Here is a 15,369-nt window from a genome sequence, read left to right as displayed (position 1 = left end):
ACTAAGCCCCACAACTCTTGGCCGGACCTGGGGGAAGCTCTCCTGTCCGCTCCAAGCCTGTCTGCCACTGTGTATCTTACCTAGGCTCTTTGGCTGTCACGGACCGACTCACGGCTATCCGTCGCTTAGGCTGGGAGGCTAGCATCCCGTCCCTGACTGCCAGCAGAACGCCACGAATTTCTGGGCAAAAGAGCTTTAGCACCTGTGACCTCGGCAACAATTTTATTCTTCTGCACGTCTCCCCTGACGCATCTTATGGTCGCTGTCCGCCCACCCCTTTGCCGCTTTGCCGCTTTGCCGCTGCCATCTTGTCATTGCCTTTCTGCCCGCTGTGCTCGGGCACAAACAACGCATCATGACGGGCGGCATTCGCGCGAGAGCGCTGGACAAGATAGCGTCGCTGGCTGCATCTTCTACCAACACCTCCTTTGACAAGTCTGATCTCGACAGGCTGTGTCGGGCCTGCAATGCCGGTGGCCGCAGCCGCGAGTACAACCATGGCGCATACAATTCGAAGCAGGCCGGCTCGCTTGGCCGCATCCCGATGGTAAGAGCGCTGCCCAGAATCTTCGTGCACACTTCAATCACTAATCAACTCTAGTCAATACGCGAATTCGAGGTCCTCTTAGCCCTTTGCAAGAATGCGCCGCATGTCCTGTCTCCTCAGAGCGCCCAGAAGCTTTCTTACCAGCTCATCCCGTACATCCTCGAGGCGCACTCGCAGACCTTTGTTCCCTCGCCCTTCTTTCGCAAAGTCAAACCCTGTCCGACCGAATCTCTATCCTTCCACGTAACTGCTGCGCTTCTCGCGCTGGGAATCAACTACAACGAGTTAAAGGAGACCGTCACGGACGGTATCTGGGCCTTTACCAATGCGTGCAGCCGAACTACCGAGAGCGTGCTCTCTCCTCGTACTGGCGACCCCGAGAACCTGAACATCGACGAAGCTATCCGAACTCTCAACATTGCCGTCGCCATTCTCGGCTTTCTCGATGCTGCGGCGGCTCAGGCTGATTTCTGGCGGGCTGGTGGTCGACTGGGTCTGATCCAAAAGGCCAAGCAATTGCTATCAGAGCCATTCCTGGTTGCTGTTGAGACAGCTTTGTCTACGATCCGCAATGCGCATAGCGACGACCGCGACGTGCGAGAGTGGAAGCGTCATTTGCGCCACTATTCCGCCGCTGGTCGTCCGCTCGGCGCCATGCTCTTGCAACGAAGCTTCATGTGGCTCGTCCTTTCTAGCACTTCTCTGATGATTGCCGATGGATCCCAGTTGCGAAAAAAGCATGTCCTCGACGTGCTCATGGAAAACGGCGGCATTCTGCCTCGCGTCGACGGCTTCTCTCCCGATGCTGACCTGCGATCCATTGACCTCCACGCCAACATCGCTATTGACCAGATGAACTACATTGAAGCGGGCGCTGATTTTGCTCGTCTCGGCTCCCCTTCTCAACAAAAGCTTGCTTATGCTGTCAAGTCGGCTGCCATGATTTCCTTCTTGAACTGTAGCATGGTCAACGAAGATGCTGCCGAGCCTGAGCTCCTGATGAACTGGCTGCAGCAGACCCTGGACGACCCCCAGCAGATGAGCGATGAGACACTTGCTTCGACGACCTTTCGATGCATGGCTTTGCTTAGCCGCATCTCTCCCTCGTTCTCGCAAACTGTGATCCGGTCGCTACCTCGGTTCATCGTGCAGGATGTGACCAACGCCAACACCGGCGCGGTCGCCGCAAGAAGCCTTGCCTTTGTGCTGAAGAAACTGTCCAAAGATGCCGTAATTAGCACTCTCTACTCTCTTGGCAATGTGCTTAGCCCCGATACTCAGGCGAGACTTGTCAATGGCCACACCAACGGCTCTGTTGACGGAGAGAATGGCCTCAATCCCGTGTACCAGCGCCGCCACTCCAATGCAAGCACCATCTCTGTCAATATGAGTGGCGAAGAGGAAGCCGCCATTGTGTATCGCAACGTCGTGCAAGCCATTTGCGGCATTGCGACTGCGTGCGAGGACGAGAAGATAACTGCTCTTGCACAGTCTATTCTCCTTCAAAAGCTGGACAAGGTCAACACCATTGTTGATGTGCAAGTCATTTACGGCGCGGCTGACTTGGCTCTCAGTGGTGGCCAGCTCGAGTTCCGGTCTCTCCTTAAAATGTACAATCGACTTGGCCACTTTGGTGTCACTGAACAGAAAGAGTTCTATTCTCAGGCAGTTCTCAAAGGCCGAACGCACATTTCTGCAAATCTTCGTCGCGATTCGCCGCTCTTTGACATTTACTGGGAGCATTTGCTCGACAGTATCATTGCCCTCGGTGACGCATACTCTCAAGGCCAGACAAAGCAGGTTGACGTTGACCTGGCTGCCCAGGAGATTGGAGAACTGCTTCATCCCCTTGCTGTGCTCATGTCTGCCAATGACCTCGCTGCCAGACCCCTGGAAAATGATGAGTCCTACGCACTGCTTCGAGATGCTTGGTTCAACATTGTTGTACATGGTTTCTCCACCTCGACGGAACGGGGCAAAAGATACATTAACGAGCTACGCATGATTGCCATCCACTCACCGCCGTTGGCCGCTGAACAGCGTGGCGAGCAAGTCGAGAGTGATATCGAACTCAACACTGTTTTGCGTCGCGGTAACAGCGGCGATAGGGATTCAATGCAGAAGAAGCTTCTGACTGAGCTCATTCCAAGCAAAGCCTCGGATATCAAGAGCCTCAGCTACCGGAAAGTCATTTTTCTGCACTCTGCGTATCTCGTTGAGATCCTGCGCGCAGATTCTGGAGACTGTACCAAGGTACTGTCTTACTTTGCTGAGCGTAGCATGCTGCAGAGAGAGGTCGGCAGTGTCATGGAGGGCATTACCAACGCGGTGGTGGATAAATATATCAAGAAGACCATCAGTGGGGTTGAGACGGCTTTCTCGGCGCAGTACGCCGCCAAGCAGCTTGCCACAATCTTCTCTCTGTGCTGCCATCGTATCGAGCGTGTTCAGAAAGCCGCCTTTGCATCGGCCGACAAAATAGTGCGCGATGTGCCTTCTTCGCTTTGCTACCGCACCTCGCTCTTTGCTTTGCTCGAACTTCTCTCCCTAATGTGGTCTAGCTGTCTGGAAGCTGAGACTGACATGTATGGGCACCGATCTACGTTTACGTCGGAGCGTGGCAACGTGACCGTGAGGCTTTCGGATGACTACGATTTCCGCAGCTTGACCCTGAAGCACCTGCATCAGAGAGCTCGTGCCTGGGTTAGTGCTTCGATCAATCTTGCGCCACTCGATGTCAAGGGCTTGCTCCAGACGTACTTGTCCGAATTTGACGACGAAGGCACCTATGGCCACATTTCTCTGGGCCGCTCTTTTGCCCTCGAACTCGGCTCCTCCATTCCCAATACCGACAACCGCCTCCAATCTCTCGACCAAATCGGCGAGTACGGTATCAACTCGGCCTCGGATCTCATCGCCCAGTACACCACTCGCCAGGAGTATCGCTATGGCGAGACGCTTTCCGATCGCGGCACCGAGCTAATGAGCTTCGTGCAAAGCAACCGCAGACCTTCATTCTCCCAGTCGTCAGTGGTGGAGAGCGCCAACGCGGCTACTGCTCTTGCTCATGTAGAGGCGCGCATCCTTAGCAAGAAGGCGACCCCCATCGACGAGGTGCGTGACATAATGCGAAGGGCCGCAGGTCTCCTCTGCCGTAGCAAACACGATGAGTCTGCAGTTGCCCGCTATCTTGTCAGCATACCCTTCGCACTCTTCACCAAACAGTCAATCAAGCTCGGCAGTTCTCTTTGGCTCGGCGTCATGAATGAGAATCCGCGTCTCGAGTCTAAGCTACTCAACGCTATCGCTCAACAGTGGGAGTTTACCATTTCCCGCCGTGTTGGTCTCTTTGATCCCTCGCTGGAACATCCTGACCCATTCTTCCTAAAGCAAGAGTTTTCTCCTAGCGACTGGGAAATGATCAACCAGCAAAAGCAAAAGGTTCACGACATGCTCTCCCCTCATACCCGCTTGCTGCAGTTCTTCAGTAGCCATTTCAACGCCACTCGCCTGGGCAGCCCAGATATTCAAAGAGTCTTTTTGCGTATGTTGGACCTTACGCTCGCCGCTCTCAAGGACTGCAGCCCACACCCAATGGCGCGTGAGATTCGCTTTCAGATCATTCTGTTCAGTACAAAGGTTCTGCGGAATAGCACCACCATCGGTCCGACCGCTCAATGGAGGCTCAAGGACCGTATCCTATCCGCGGGTCTGAGCTGGTTCCGCCACTCGCCGCGTTGGTCCTTTGGCAGCAACATGCTCTCTCTCAAGACAGAAATCCGCCTCCTCTCGGATGTTCTTGCATCGTTGAATCTTGTGGCGCACATTGGCTCGCACACTGTTGGCAACGTGATTTCTCTGCAGAGCAAGGACAGCTTGCTGAAGGTTCTCCTCGAAAACGAGCAGTCACGCCTAATTGTGTGGGCCAACCCTCGCAACCTTTCGGGAACACGTTTTCCCACCCACCACTCGTCCAAGCATGCCACCGAGAACGCTCTCCTTCCCTTGGTGCGCACAGCTTGGCACCAAGATCCATCCATTGCTGTTGAGCTGGCTACCCGCTTCCAATATCCTCGACTTCGCAGTGACGTTCGTCGCTTAATCCTTGCTTCGCCTGAAAAGGTCATTGACGAACCTGAAGCGATTCCGCTCATGATTGGCAGTTCGCTCCCGGACGATGTCAACTCACAGCTCAAGTATCTCCTTTTCTGGGAGCCTGTCAACCCAATCACTGCCGTTACTCTTCTCTCGCCTGCGTTCGGAGACCACCCTTTCATCATCCAGTACGCCATGCGGTCGCTGGAGAGCCATTCTGTAGATGTCACGTTTTTCTACGTGCCTCAGATTGTGCAGTCGCTGCGGCATGATAATCTTGGCTACGCCGAGCGTTACATTCTCGAGACGGCGCAATTCTCACAGCTCTTTGCCCACCAGATCATCTGGAATATGAAGGCCAACTCGTACAAGGGTGACGATGCCGAGGTTCCCGACGAGATCAAGCCCACGCTCGATAATGTCATGGTCAAGATGGTGGACAGCTTCATGCCCGAGGATCGCACATTCTACGAGCGCGAGTTCTCCTTCTTTGACGAAGTCACTGGCATTTCTGGCAAGCTCAAGCCGTACATTAAGCGGCCCAAGCCTGAGAAGAAGCAGAAGATTGAGGAGGAGCTGATGAAGATCAAGGTTGAAGTCGGCGTATACCTGCCCAGTAACCCCGAAGGCGTGGTCATTGGCATTGATCGCAAGTCGGGCAAGCCGCTGCAGAGTCACGCCAAGGCCCCCTACATGGCGACGTTTCGAGTCCGCAAGAACAGGCACGCCGGCGACATTCCCCTCGAGGACGTCGAAGACAAGCAAGTGGTCAAGCAACAGCCACCGACGAAGCAACAAGCCGTTGAACCGCAGGACAACTACATTGAAGTGTGGCAGTCGGCCATTTTCAAGGTCGGCGACGATGTGCGCCAAGATGTGCTCGCGCTGCAGATGATTTCCGCCTTTCGGAGCATCTTCCACAATGTCGGGCTCGACGTGTACGTGTTTCCGAACCGGGTGACGGCGACGGGCCCCGGATGCGGTGTGATTGACGTGCTGCCCAATTCCATCTCGCGCGACATGGTGGGCCGCGAGGCCGTCAACGGGCTGTACGAGTACTTTAGAGCCAAGTACGGCAACGAGGACTCGCTGCGGTTCCAGGCCGCGCGCAGCAACTTTGTCAAGTCCATGGCGGCCTACTCTGTCATTTCCTTTTTACTGCAGTTCAAGGACCGCCACAACGGCAACATTATGATTGACGACGCCGGCCACATCCTGCACATTGACTTTGGCTTCTGCTTCGACATTGCGCCCGGCGGCATCAAGTTTGAGCGCGCCCCGTTCAAGCTGACGAGCGAAATGGTGGCCGTCATGGGCGGCGCCACCGACCACCAGAGCTTTCAGCAGTTTGAGGAGCTCTGCGTAAAGGCGTTTCTGGCCGCCCGCCAGTACCGCGACAAGCTCGCGCAGGTGGTCCAGCTCATGATGGACAGCGGCCTGCCGTGCTTCAAGCCCGAGTCGGTCAAGCACTTCAAGGATCGCTTCGTCCTGGACAAGACGGAGCGCGAGGCGGCGGATTTCATGCGCGACCTGGTCAAGAAGTCGCACTCGAGCTATAGTACCGGCATCTATGACCAGTTCCAGCTCCTGACAAACGGCATTCCTTACTAGACGTTGTGCCCCAACTTCTCTTCATCTAGGCATGGCGACTTTGCTCTTTTCGTCTCCAATGCTGTTCTTGTTATTGCCCCTGACAACATTTTTGTTTGTTCCGTATAATTAGTATAGTATATATCAGATTGATCCATTTATTGTGTGGTCTTTGCAAGTACGTTGAATGTGAGGTGCGTTCGTATATGTTTCTAACTATGTACAAGGCTTGATGCAAAAGCCATCCCAAAGACAAGCAGAAATCCCAACGCCAAATCTATACATTCTTCTCTTTATTCTTTTCAACTCTTTATGTTTTATGCTCCCTTGAATCTCAATGGTCAGTATACCAAGATGACAATAAAAAGACTACAGAACAAAGAACTACAGAACAAAGAATGACAAGCAACGAATCAAATCTCAAATCGCTCATGCTATAGAGATTCCAACCACAGTCCTTTCTCACGACGAAGACTGCTTGAGCATGTGAGTGGGCGCATTGTAGCTCGTATAGTCAACATGCACGAAAGCACGGTCGACAATGGGTACCGACTCAAGGAAATAGGTCAAAACCTCGCTGAGATCGTGCGAGTCCTTGAGCGGGGTGATGGCGGAGAGGACAATGTCGACCTCGACAAAGAGCTTGTCGCCAGCGTGGTAGGCGCGCAGGTTCTGAATCTTGCGGATGGCGGTGGCGAAGCGCATGGTGAGGTAAAGAAGCAGGTTACGCTCGTCGGGCTCGGCGCCGAAACCCGTCAGGTTGCGGACGTGGACGGCGGCGTTGTGGCTCCAGGTGAAGACGACGACAAGAGATAGCAGCAAGCCGCCGGTGGCGTCAAGCCACCAGATCTTGCCGTAGAAGCCGACTAAACTGGAGCGTCAGCAGGTGGTACAATTCCCGGATGCTCTCTTGTGCCTTTATTACGTACCGATGGGGAACAGAATAGATCCGACGTTGAAAATGACATCCGTCTTGGCATCTTCGGCACTGTGAAGTGTTAATGCCAGATTCGATAGATTGAGCAGGTTTGATGGGACTCACAGGGCTCTGACGCTAGAGTTTTTGACCATTCGGCACCATACCCAGCAGGCACCCTTGATGATGACAGTGCCGGCCATGATGGCAATGGCCGGCACTCCGAGCTCAATCAGTTCGTGCTCAGTGCCCATGAGACGCTGGATACATTGTAGAGCGACTTGGCAGAAAGACGTGACCATGATGACGGAAAAGACTAGAACTCCCAGAGGCTCAAGGCTATAGAAAGTAGGAGTCGTCAGCGCTGGCTGATCAGGGCCAATTGAGTGAATACAAGCGTGCGAAATTAGCTGGTGGGGGCAGCCGCTGATCTCGCGATCTGATAACCCCGCGTCTGTAGCGTGGAAAGGGAAGAGACAGGAAGAAGTACGGAGTATGATTTGGAGTATGATGAGATGATGCTGGAAATGGAAACATACCGAGTACGTCCGACGGGATATCGATGATGGTCGCTTGCGCTAGAGGCAATAAGGCGGGTGGTGGTCCAGACAATAGCGGTGCTCAAAAAGTCGAGAACGGCATCCACAAGTGAGGCCAGAACGGACATGGACGGGACCGAGATGATGACAATGATTTTACCTACGAGCAGCACAAGATTGGCAAGGAGATTGACGTAGATTGCAAGGGTGACGACAGGGTCATTGCTGTCGAGCTCGCTGTCTTCGAGCCATGGGAGCAGAGGCCGGGGGCCATTTTCAAGATCTTTGGTGTCGGCCTGCAGCAGAGGACGCCTCTCATCGGCACGATGGCGGTGCACCTCTTCCTCGTCTTCGGCGGCCTGATTCTGCGGAAGCATGGTCAGATTCTCGGAGGAGCGAAAAATGTCCCTGGGCGTGCGCTTGGCGGGCAGCGGCGGGGTCTTGTTTGCGCTCTCCGAGGATGGCAGCGGAGGCAGCGTGTTTGTTGAGCCGTACGAGGCGCCGCCATTGAAGCGTTCCGTAGTAGACCCGGACAGCGACGATGAGTCGGGCTCCTCAGAGATGGTGTTGGGGATGTCGACGGCGCGAAAGGCTGAGGCCTCTAGCTCGGCATTGTACTCGTTGAGCAGCTCGTGGGGGATGGTGGAATCGAGCAGGCAGTCAATGTACATGTACTGCTGAACGAGATCATTCGTGCGCTCATAGTATTCGCGGCTGCCGGGCACAGGGTCAGCTAGACAAGGATCAAGGGAGGGAGTAGCATGGGGAAAATGGTAGTGTTGCATCGTTCTATCGCGTGCGGCAGAGCTGCATGTCTTGGATACTTACAGCTTGCTTGACATGCCCTGCAGCTCCTCCTCAGACTTCCAGTACGACTTCCAGCGATATCTCGGGTTGCTCTTGCCAATGAGGTTCATGCTGCGGTTCTGCGGTCCGTGAAGAATCTGGCTGAGACGGTTCTCGTCGTGGAGGAGGCGCTCGAGCTCGTCGTCCTCGGGCGGGTGGCCGCGGGAGCGCCCCCGGACGGGCTCCTCATCGTCAGAGGCATAAGTATTGCGCCAGGTCGAATGGAGGCTCTGCTGCGAGCGCGAACGCATCATCGAGGTGAGGATGCCGGTGCGCGTGGGCAGGGTGGAATGATAGAGGCCGTCCTCTTGCTGGATCAGCGACGGCCGGCGGCCGTGCTGCGGCGGACGCGGGCTGGGCGAGCTCATGATGATGGACTGGTGCCGAAGGGAGGATTCGTGCGCTAAGACCCGACTTTGGGGCTGAGATTTAAGAAGAGCAGAGAAACGCCAAATCTCAAAAAAGATAAAGACGTGTAGCGCAGTGCTTGATGAGGCGACTAGAGCCGAAGCGAATCGACAGAGGCGCCGGCGCGAAGATGGAGGGCGACCCACAGAGGCGCGAAGGAAGGGGAGAACAAAGTCCAAAAAAACAGTAGTCGCAGACCTGGGTCAGTATCGTGACGTGCCCAATGAAGTCTCCGACTATGATGCCGAAGGAATTGAGATGGAATTGGGAATAGGGGAGAAAGGTCGAGCAAGAATTGTGCTTGGCTCTTGGTACAAGTAGTTGTCAACTTTTCAGTAATTAATGATAATGACGGGCTGAGATAGATGGCTGCGTTCGGCCGGCTGCCTCACCCCCGCAGAAGCAGGCTTGGCTCGTGTACGCTTGGACGCTACAGTGAATTTTTCTTACACAGGATGGAGTACGGATATTAGTACAAGAGAAAAAAAGAGAGTGACAATTGGAAGATGCAGGGGCTTGCCAGATGGCAAAACTCACTAGAAGAGATGGCCTGATTCGTGCGAGTCGGAATTGGCTCGGCTCTTGCTGCTGAAGTAAAAAAATTATTCACTATCTATCGTCTAGTGAGGTAGGATGTTGCGTGCTTGTCCAGATTTAATCCGGCTTTGATTATGCATCGTTTTTATGCGTAGCTTAACCCCGCACTTGCCCATCATCTTGGCTTTTTCTCTCGTTTGTTCGGTGCGACCGATACGTCCGCTCTCTGCCATCATCACGACAACGCACCACGACCTCAGCCTCCGAGTCAGCCGCAACCTCGCAAAAATGCCGTAGAGATCCGGCCGGCAATGCCCTTCTTCTCTCTCTAGTTAGTGGTAAGTAGGGGTCTTGACGCTATCCTTTTCCCTCTGCGACGTTGATGGGATCCGCCGCTTGCTACCTACTGAATAGCTACTAGCTACCCAGTAAATATTACAATGGCAAACTGGGCCGCTCCCTCATCTGCAGGGCTCAAATCCACCGAGATTGCATCAGCAAGCCACCGCGATGCCGCTTCTGGTCTAGGCCGTCGCCGCTCGGCGGTCGTGTCAACTGTCAAGTGGATGGAAATGCACAATGCCAGAAGCCCGAGCCTACTGATAGGCGTGCTTTGCATGCCGTCTTCGCATTTATTAGTCCGCTGCGAACGAGTCTAAGTCGTGCCCGTCGTGTCTTGCAGGGCGGCTGTCTCTGTGTGCCCGGCTTGTCAGCTTGTCGTGCAACATGTCATGACAACGAAAGTCAATGCAATGCGAAAAGACTCTTTACCGACACGATCGACGAAGAAGAAGAAAAAAAGTGGCTGCCAACACCCTCATCACCAATCACCAGTCACCCATCACCCATCACGATATCCGCGCGGCGGGTCTCGCCTCATCTTGCAGCGATTGCTCCTAAGTACACCTTTGCACCTTGTTTGAGCAGAGCCTGCAACAGTCGCACAATCACTCGCCCACATAACTAACCTTAATTTTTCGGTTTCTTTCGATCCGCCGCCTGTGTCAGTGACGCTCTATTCCTTGGCACACGGACAGTTTCACGCCTGTTTGCTGGAATCCCTGGGTGGCGACGGAACCACGATCAGTGGTTCCTGAAGACGAAATTCCGAAAAGATGCCCGCAGTGCTGACATGGAACAAGAAGCAGGCTGCAGAGGCCAATCCCTGCTGGGGTCTTTTCCAATCAATAGACTGCAATAATTGTTGGAAATTTGATTGGCCCGCACCTTGGGTCCCTCTTGCACACACGCACACGCATACTCCTTTGTGAGCCATATGTGTGTATTATAAAGTCACAGCCACACACATCGCCCATAATTCTTGATCAAGCTCGCAATAATATCAATTCAAGTTTGCAGCCAGCCTCGCTGGCGAGACGTACGACGGCTACCTGTCTGCGTGGCATCGACAAGCCCGTTGCCCGTGCGACCCGTCGCACCTGTATGCCACCCACAGATTTCGACTCAGCCTATGCCGTATGCGATTAACTTGACTCGAAATCGGAATCAGATTTTTGGGCCCCCGCCAACCATGTCTCGCCGGCCTCATGTCCCGTGATGCATGTCTGGGTTTATCTCCGCCACAGGTGATAGGCGTTGACACAGGATCAAAACCTGTCCCTGATCGTGGCCCCGTGGCTAGAGTAAGCTACCCTGCGCGGCCATGCACGCGCTCAAGTGTCAATTCAACGTTCACATCGGATTCTTGTGTATCAAATTCTGGTGGACATTCATACTTGATCTGCCATTGCACGCAGTATGACACACACGCAACCGGTCCATCGAAAAATTTATAAATATTAGGATATTCCCCTCGTTGGTGGGGGACTTGCCCTTCGGCGAGGACAAGTTCTTGCCGTGCGTCGTAATCATTCGCACCAACATGGTGCTGCTGACCGTGCTGCTCTGCTGTATTTCCGTGATGGCTTTCTTACTGACGATGGTTGACTGATATGCAGTCGCCTGATCGGTTCAGGCGCCCAATTGCGGCACTCGGCTTTTCTTTCGACTGCACGTATTTTACCGTTTCGCAAGACAAGCGTACTGACTTCGTGGTAATACCCGAGTCGCATTCTGTGATGACGGCTGCATCCAGAGCTACGCATGTTTTAGCGCCCTTCAGACACAGAGCCTAGCTGATATTGATGTTTCATTGCCATGATGGCTACTGGAACAAGGTATAGAGTTTGCCTGCGGTTTGCTCGCTCAGTTCTTTCATTTGCCCCGATTACCGTCACAGCCTTTCACAGTGATCAACTGAGACAGCAGAGCAGTGCCCTCCGGAGTACTCCGCAGACAACCTTGACAATCAAACAATGCAGCGCTCGCAAGCGAGCGAAAAGCAAAGCATTTCAGCCACCTTATATGAGATGCAGGAAGAGACCCTGGTGGCTGCCTTGCATGAAATTGAATATTGGCAATACCCCGGCCCTGTGGCATCGCCCTGCTGCCGGCGATGACAACAATGCGACTGTAGGCCGAGGCAGAATAATGAAGAGGGAAAAAAAGAGTGTGAAAATGCAGCATGCAGACGCCACCTTTTTTGACAGCTCGGGATTCTGGGCAATTGCCAACGTTGCCGAGTCCATTCAGCTAGCATTTGTCTGTTCGATTTCTGCTGTAATTTAACACCCCGGCCTCGTTTCTACTCGGATGGAGCCACTCGGCCCAGATTCAAGCCATTATGTCAATCATCGTACCAGCACCAGTGGAGGGATTGTGAAAGAACAGGGTATAAGGAATAAAAAAGTGATAACCAACGAACGACTCGGCTCAGACGAAATGGAAAGGCGTTCGGGGTGGAGGACACTAAGTAAGAGAGGATGTACTGGGTACTGGTAATAGTACTTGTATGGCTATGGCCGTGGGCGATGGTGTTTTGTTACCTAGTTATGTATGAACGGATGGGGAGACAAAAGGGCATGTGACAGACGACTCGATGAGACGGAGATGATGATGATGCTGCTGATTTTGGCTGGCCCCTTTGCAGAAAGTTAGGCATGGACATGCTGACTCTATTCGTCGATCCATGAACAATGGATTCAGCCAGCCAATGTGTCGTTGGAATTGTCATTGATCGTCATGGCCATCGTCCAATAAGAAGCAGGCAGAGAAGGGAGCAATTGGTGGCAAGAAAAAAAATATTGGAAAGAAAAAGAAGAAGACAAACCGGCTCCTTTCGGCCGCAATATTCTCAACTGTAGCTGGTTTCTTTTGGCCACCCGTTAAGCACAATGGCAACGAGACGACTTGATTGGGATTGCGATCGATTGTTGGATGGGCTACCCAGTAGCTCGCCAGTCCGGTCTATCCGTAATACCTGACTGAAGACCAGAGCACGTCCATTTCACCTGAGAAGAATAAGAACGTCATCTCCCCGGATGAATCATGCTTTCTTCTCGCACGCCAAAAAAAGGGCTGGCAATTTCAAGAGTTCCCCACAGAAGCCACTCAGCGCCCCGTCTAACTCCTGAGAGCCACCTGTGCTTGCACGAGGGGTGGGCAACGTAATATTTAAGTTGGATGCAGACCAAAGCAGGTGGATTGGGGTAACCGTCGGAAGTAGAATAAACCCAGATATCCGGATATAGACATTGAACTTGTTTAGTGTTGCGGTTATTAGGGACAGAGTTGCCAACCAAGTTGCCCGTGGCTATTCAGTCTTGGTCTTCTTAGAGAGAAGGAGGGAAAGAAGACTTCGAGTTTACGCAATTGGTGAGTAGTACGGTTAGACAATGGATTGTAGATGGAGACAAGCTTTTTTCTAGTGCCTGGACGCGTGTTTTTTTAGGGTTGCAAACTGCAAATGATCGACGGGCCAAGCAGGGTGAATGAACGGAAGAAGAGAGCTCCGCATGGGCGACACGACCCATCGCTCGCCCTTGAGAGCTGATCTTTTGGCCTGGCGCGAGAAGAAGAGGCAAAAAAGAAGGCAAAAGTAATTTAGTTAGTACAGATAGGATGGATGCGGCTTGGTCGATCTGGGGATGTATGAAAAGCAAAGGCAAAAAGGGTGGTGGGTGGTGTGGGATAATAATAAGAGCCGGATATGTCGGGTGCTTATTTGCAAGCCTCAGCCGGGGGTCAGGGGTGCAAGAAAACGAACCCTTTTGAGATTCCCCAAGACGCATGACAATAACATTATGTTTTGAAGGAGAAGAGCAAGCAAGACAAGTAGAAGAAATGTCACACAGCAGAAGAAGCAGCAGTATCATGCACGAATTTTTTTGTGGTGAGTCGCTGGGAACATCTGTTGCGCGCATGGCATGTTTTGTATCAAGCCGTTCTCGAACTCCTCAGAGGCAAATACAGGTCATGCAGGAATGCGCGCATTAGCGACGAGCTACTCGGGGTGGTCAGGCACCGTGCGAGATTTGATATTAATGAGATGCCTATTCCTGGGGGCTTGACCTCTTTTCTTTTTTCTTTTTAGGTCCAAACTAAAATAAGCAAGACGCAACAGGTTAACCTCGAGAGCTGAACGGCCCGCTGTTCACGGCGGGGTGCTTGGTCCTGGCGTGGTCTGGATGCACGATTTGGCGTGGTTGGGAAGCGAAGTGAAAATGGACACAGAACTGCAACATGCTCTTGTTGCAGAAAAAGGGTTTGTAATTAAATGTTTAACTATGATTCGATATGGTTTGAATGGTGGGTGGTCTGACAATCGACGATAGAAAGAAAACAGGTACCTAACATTTGCGGGCGGCGTTGGTACCTGACCTGTGACGGAGCTGGCTGGCAGCACGATGTAATGCCGAAGATGACGCTCGACGTCGTTGACGAGTCAGCAGTGCATGGTCCCAGTAGCCTGGATCCAAGATCCCGGGACGTGTCGTCGCGGCCTCCAGAAGAGAACAAGTTTGCAGCCAAGCAGCAGAAGGGGGGAGGCGGAGGGGGGGGGGGGTTCGACGTCCTCTTATTATGGCAGGTTATGGATTAGGTAGTGACAGGCATGGGAATACGGGCATGACATCACGGCTCGTGTCGCGCTGCAGTGCGTCGGAGACGAGGAGAGTGCGACTTGGCACAGCGTTTTGATGTTTTATGTGGCAGATAAAATATAATGTCTTCTTTGTTTGGGGTCATGATTGTTTTCTTTCTTATTTTCAACGCTGTTCTTGTGCCTTGGTTCTTTTTTTTTCTCAAACTCCGTAGTCGGCGACTTTTCTCTTCTCCTTCCTTTGCATTGGTCCTTTTTTTTTCCTTTTGCCTTTTCTTTTTGATAGGTAATACTTTTAACTTGCTGGCGGACAGACAGGCGGGTCTCCTCCTCTCCGCCGCAGTGTGGAGCCTTGTCCAGCGCAGCCCGTCAACCCGTCTTGCCCGTCTTTGCCTGGCCTGGATGGGCTACTGATGGTTGGAGGGTTGGAGCATCACGCATGTACTGGGTACAGATTTACTCCGTAACTACTACAACTTGTGTCTGGCGGCGGGACCTTTTTTTCCCCTGCCAGGTATCTTTAAATTGGGTTACTTGCAGTGTTGACACAGCGCGGCCGCTGAACAAGAGGCCAGCACGGGTGTCATTATGATGAATCAATTGGACCTCGGCGTCACCAAATACCAGTAAAAACCGGTAAACACTGTGTCATCACGGCGTAAATACCTAGGTACCTTAGGAAGGTAGGTACTGTTCTAGCAAAATACTCGTTACAAGGGGCTGTATCGGCGCTGCCCGCCGTTACCCACTGAAAGGCTGCTATTTTCAGGCTGCTGGGTCCCGACACTTTGTCCACAACGACATGCTGAACCTGTGCCAATGCTGACTGGAGTACGGATTACCGAATTGTCACTGTTGACCTGACCATGGATGGTCCTGATCTAGCCTACAAGCAGAAAGGTACCTACCTACCTAATATTAGCCTCCAACCTGACCAGCTTGCCAGCCTGGT

The 15,369-nt window shown here is 52.9% G+C and overlaps 2 protein-coding genes across 2 annotated transcripts; one reads left to right on the top strand and one right to left on the bottom strand.

Annotated features, from left to right (window-relative positions):
• Nucleotides 1-355: 355 nt before the first annotated feature.
• On the top strand, nucleotides 356-6,253 carry BBA_02054 (phosphatidylinositol 3; the record flags this gene model as incomplete). The annotated part of the gene is made up of 2 exons (XM_008597151.1): nucleotides 356-547; nucleotides 602-6,253. 2 exons carry the CDS (start codon nucleotides 356-358, stop codon nucleotides 6,251-6,253), a joined length of 5,844 nt encoding a protein of 1,947 aa, XP_008595373.1.
• Nucleotides 6,254-6,694: 441 nt separating this feature from the next.
• Nucleotides 6,695-8,901, bottom strand: BBA_02053 (cation efflux family protein; the record flags this gene model as incomplete). Its single annotated transcript, XM_008597150.1, has 5 exons — nucleotides 6,695-7,098; nucleotides 7,162-7,220; nucleotides 7,275-7,487; nucleotides 7,688-8,476; nucleotides 8,516-8,901. The coding sequence occupies 5 exons, from the start codon at nucleotides 8,899-8,901 to the stop codon at nucleotides 6,695-6,697; spliced, it is 1,851 nt and encodes a 616-aa protein (XP_008595372.1).
• Between the last annotated feature and the right edge of the window lie 6,468 nt (nucleotides 8,902-15,369).

The sequence above is a fragment of the Beauveria bassiana genome, assembly GCF_000280675.1.
Source record: "Beauveria bassiana ARSEF 2860 unplaced genomic scaffold BBA_S00004, whole genome shotgun sequence".
Taxonomy (NCBI): domain Eukaryota; kingdom Fungi; phylum Ascomycota; class Sordariomycetes; order Hypocreales; family Cordycipitaceae; genus Beauveria; species Beauveria bassiana.
Note: the sequence above shows the minus strand (reverse complement) of the source record. Positions and strands in the feature narration are given on the sequence as shown.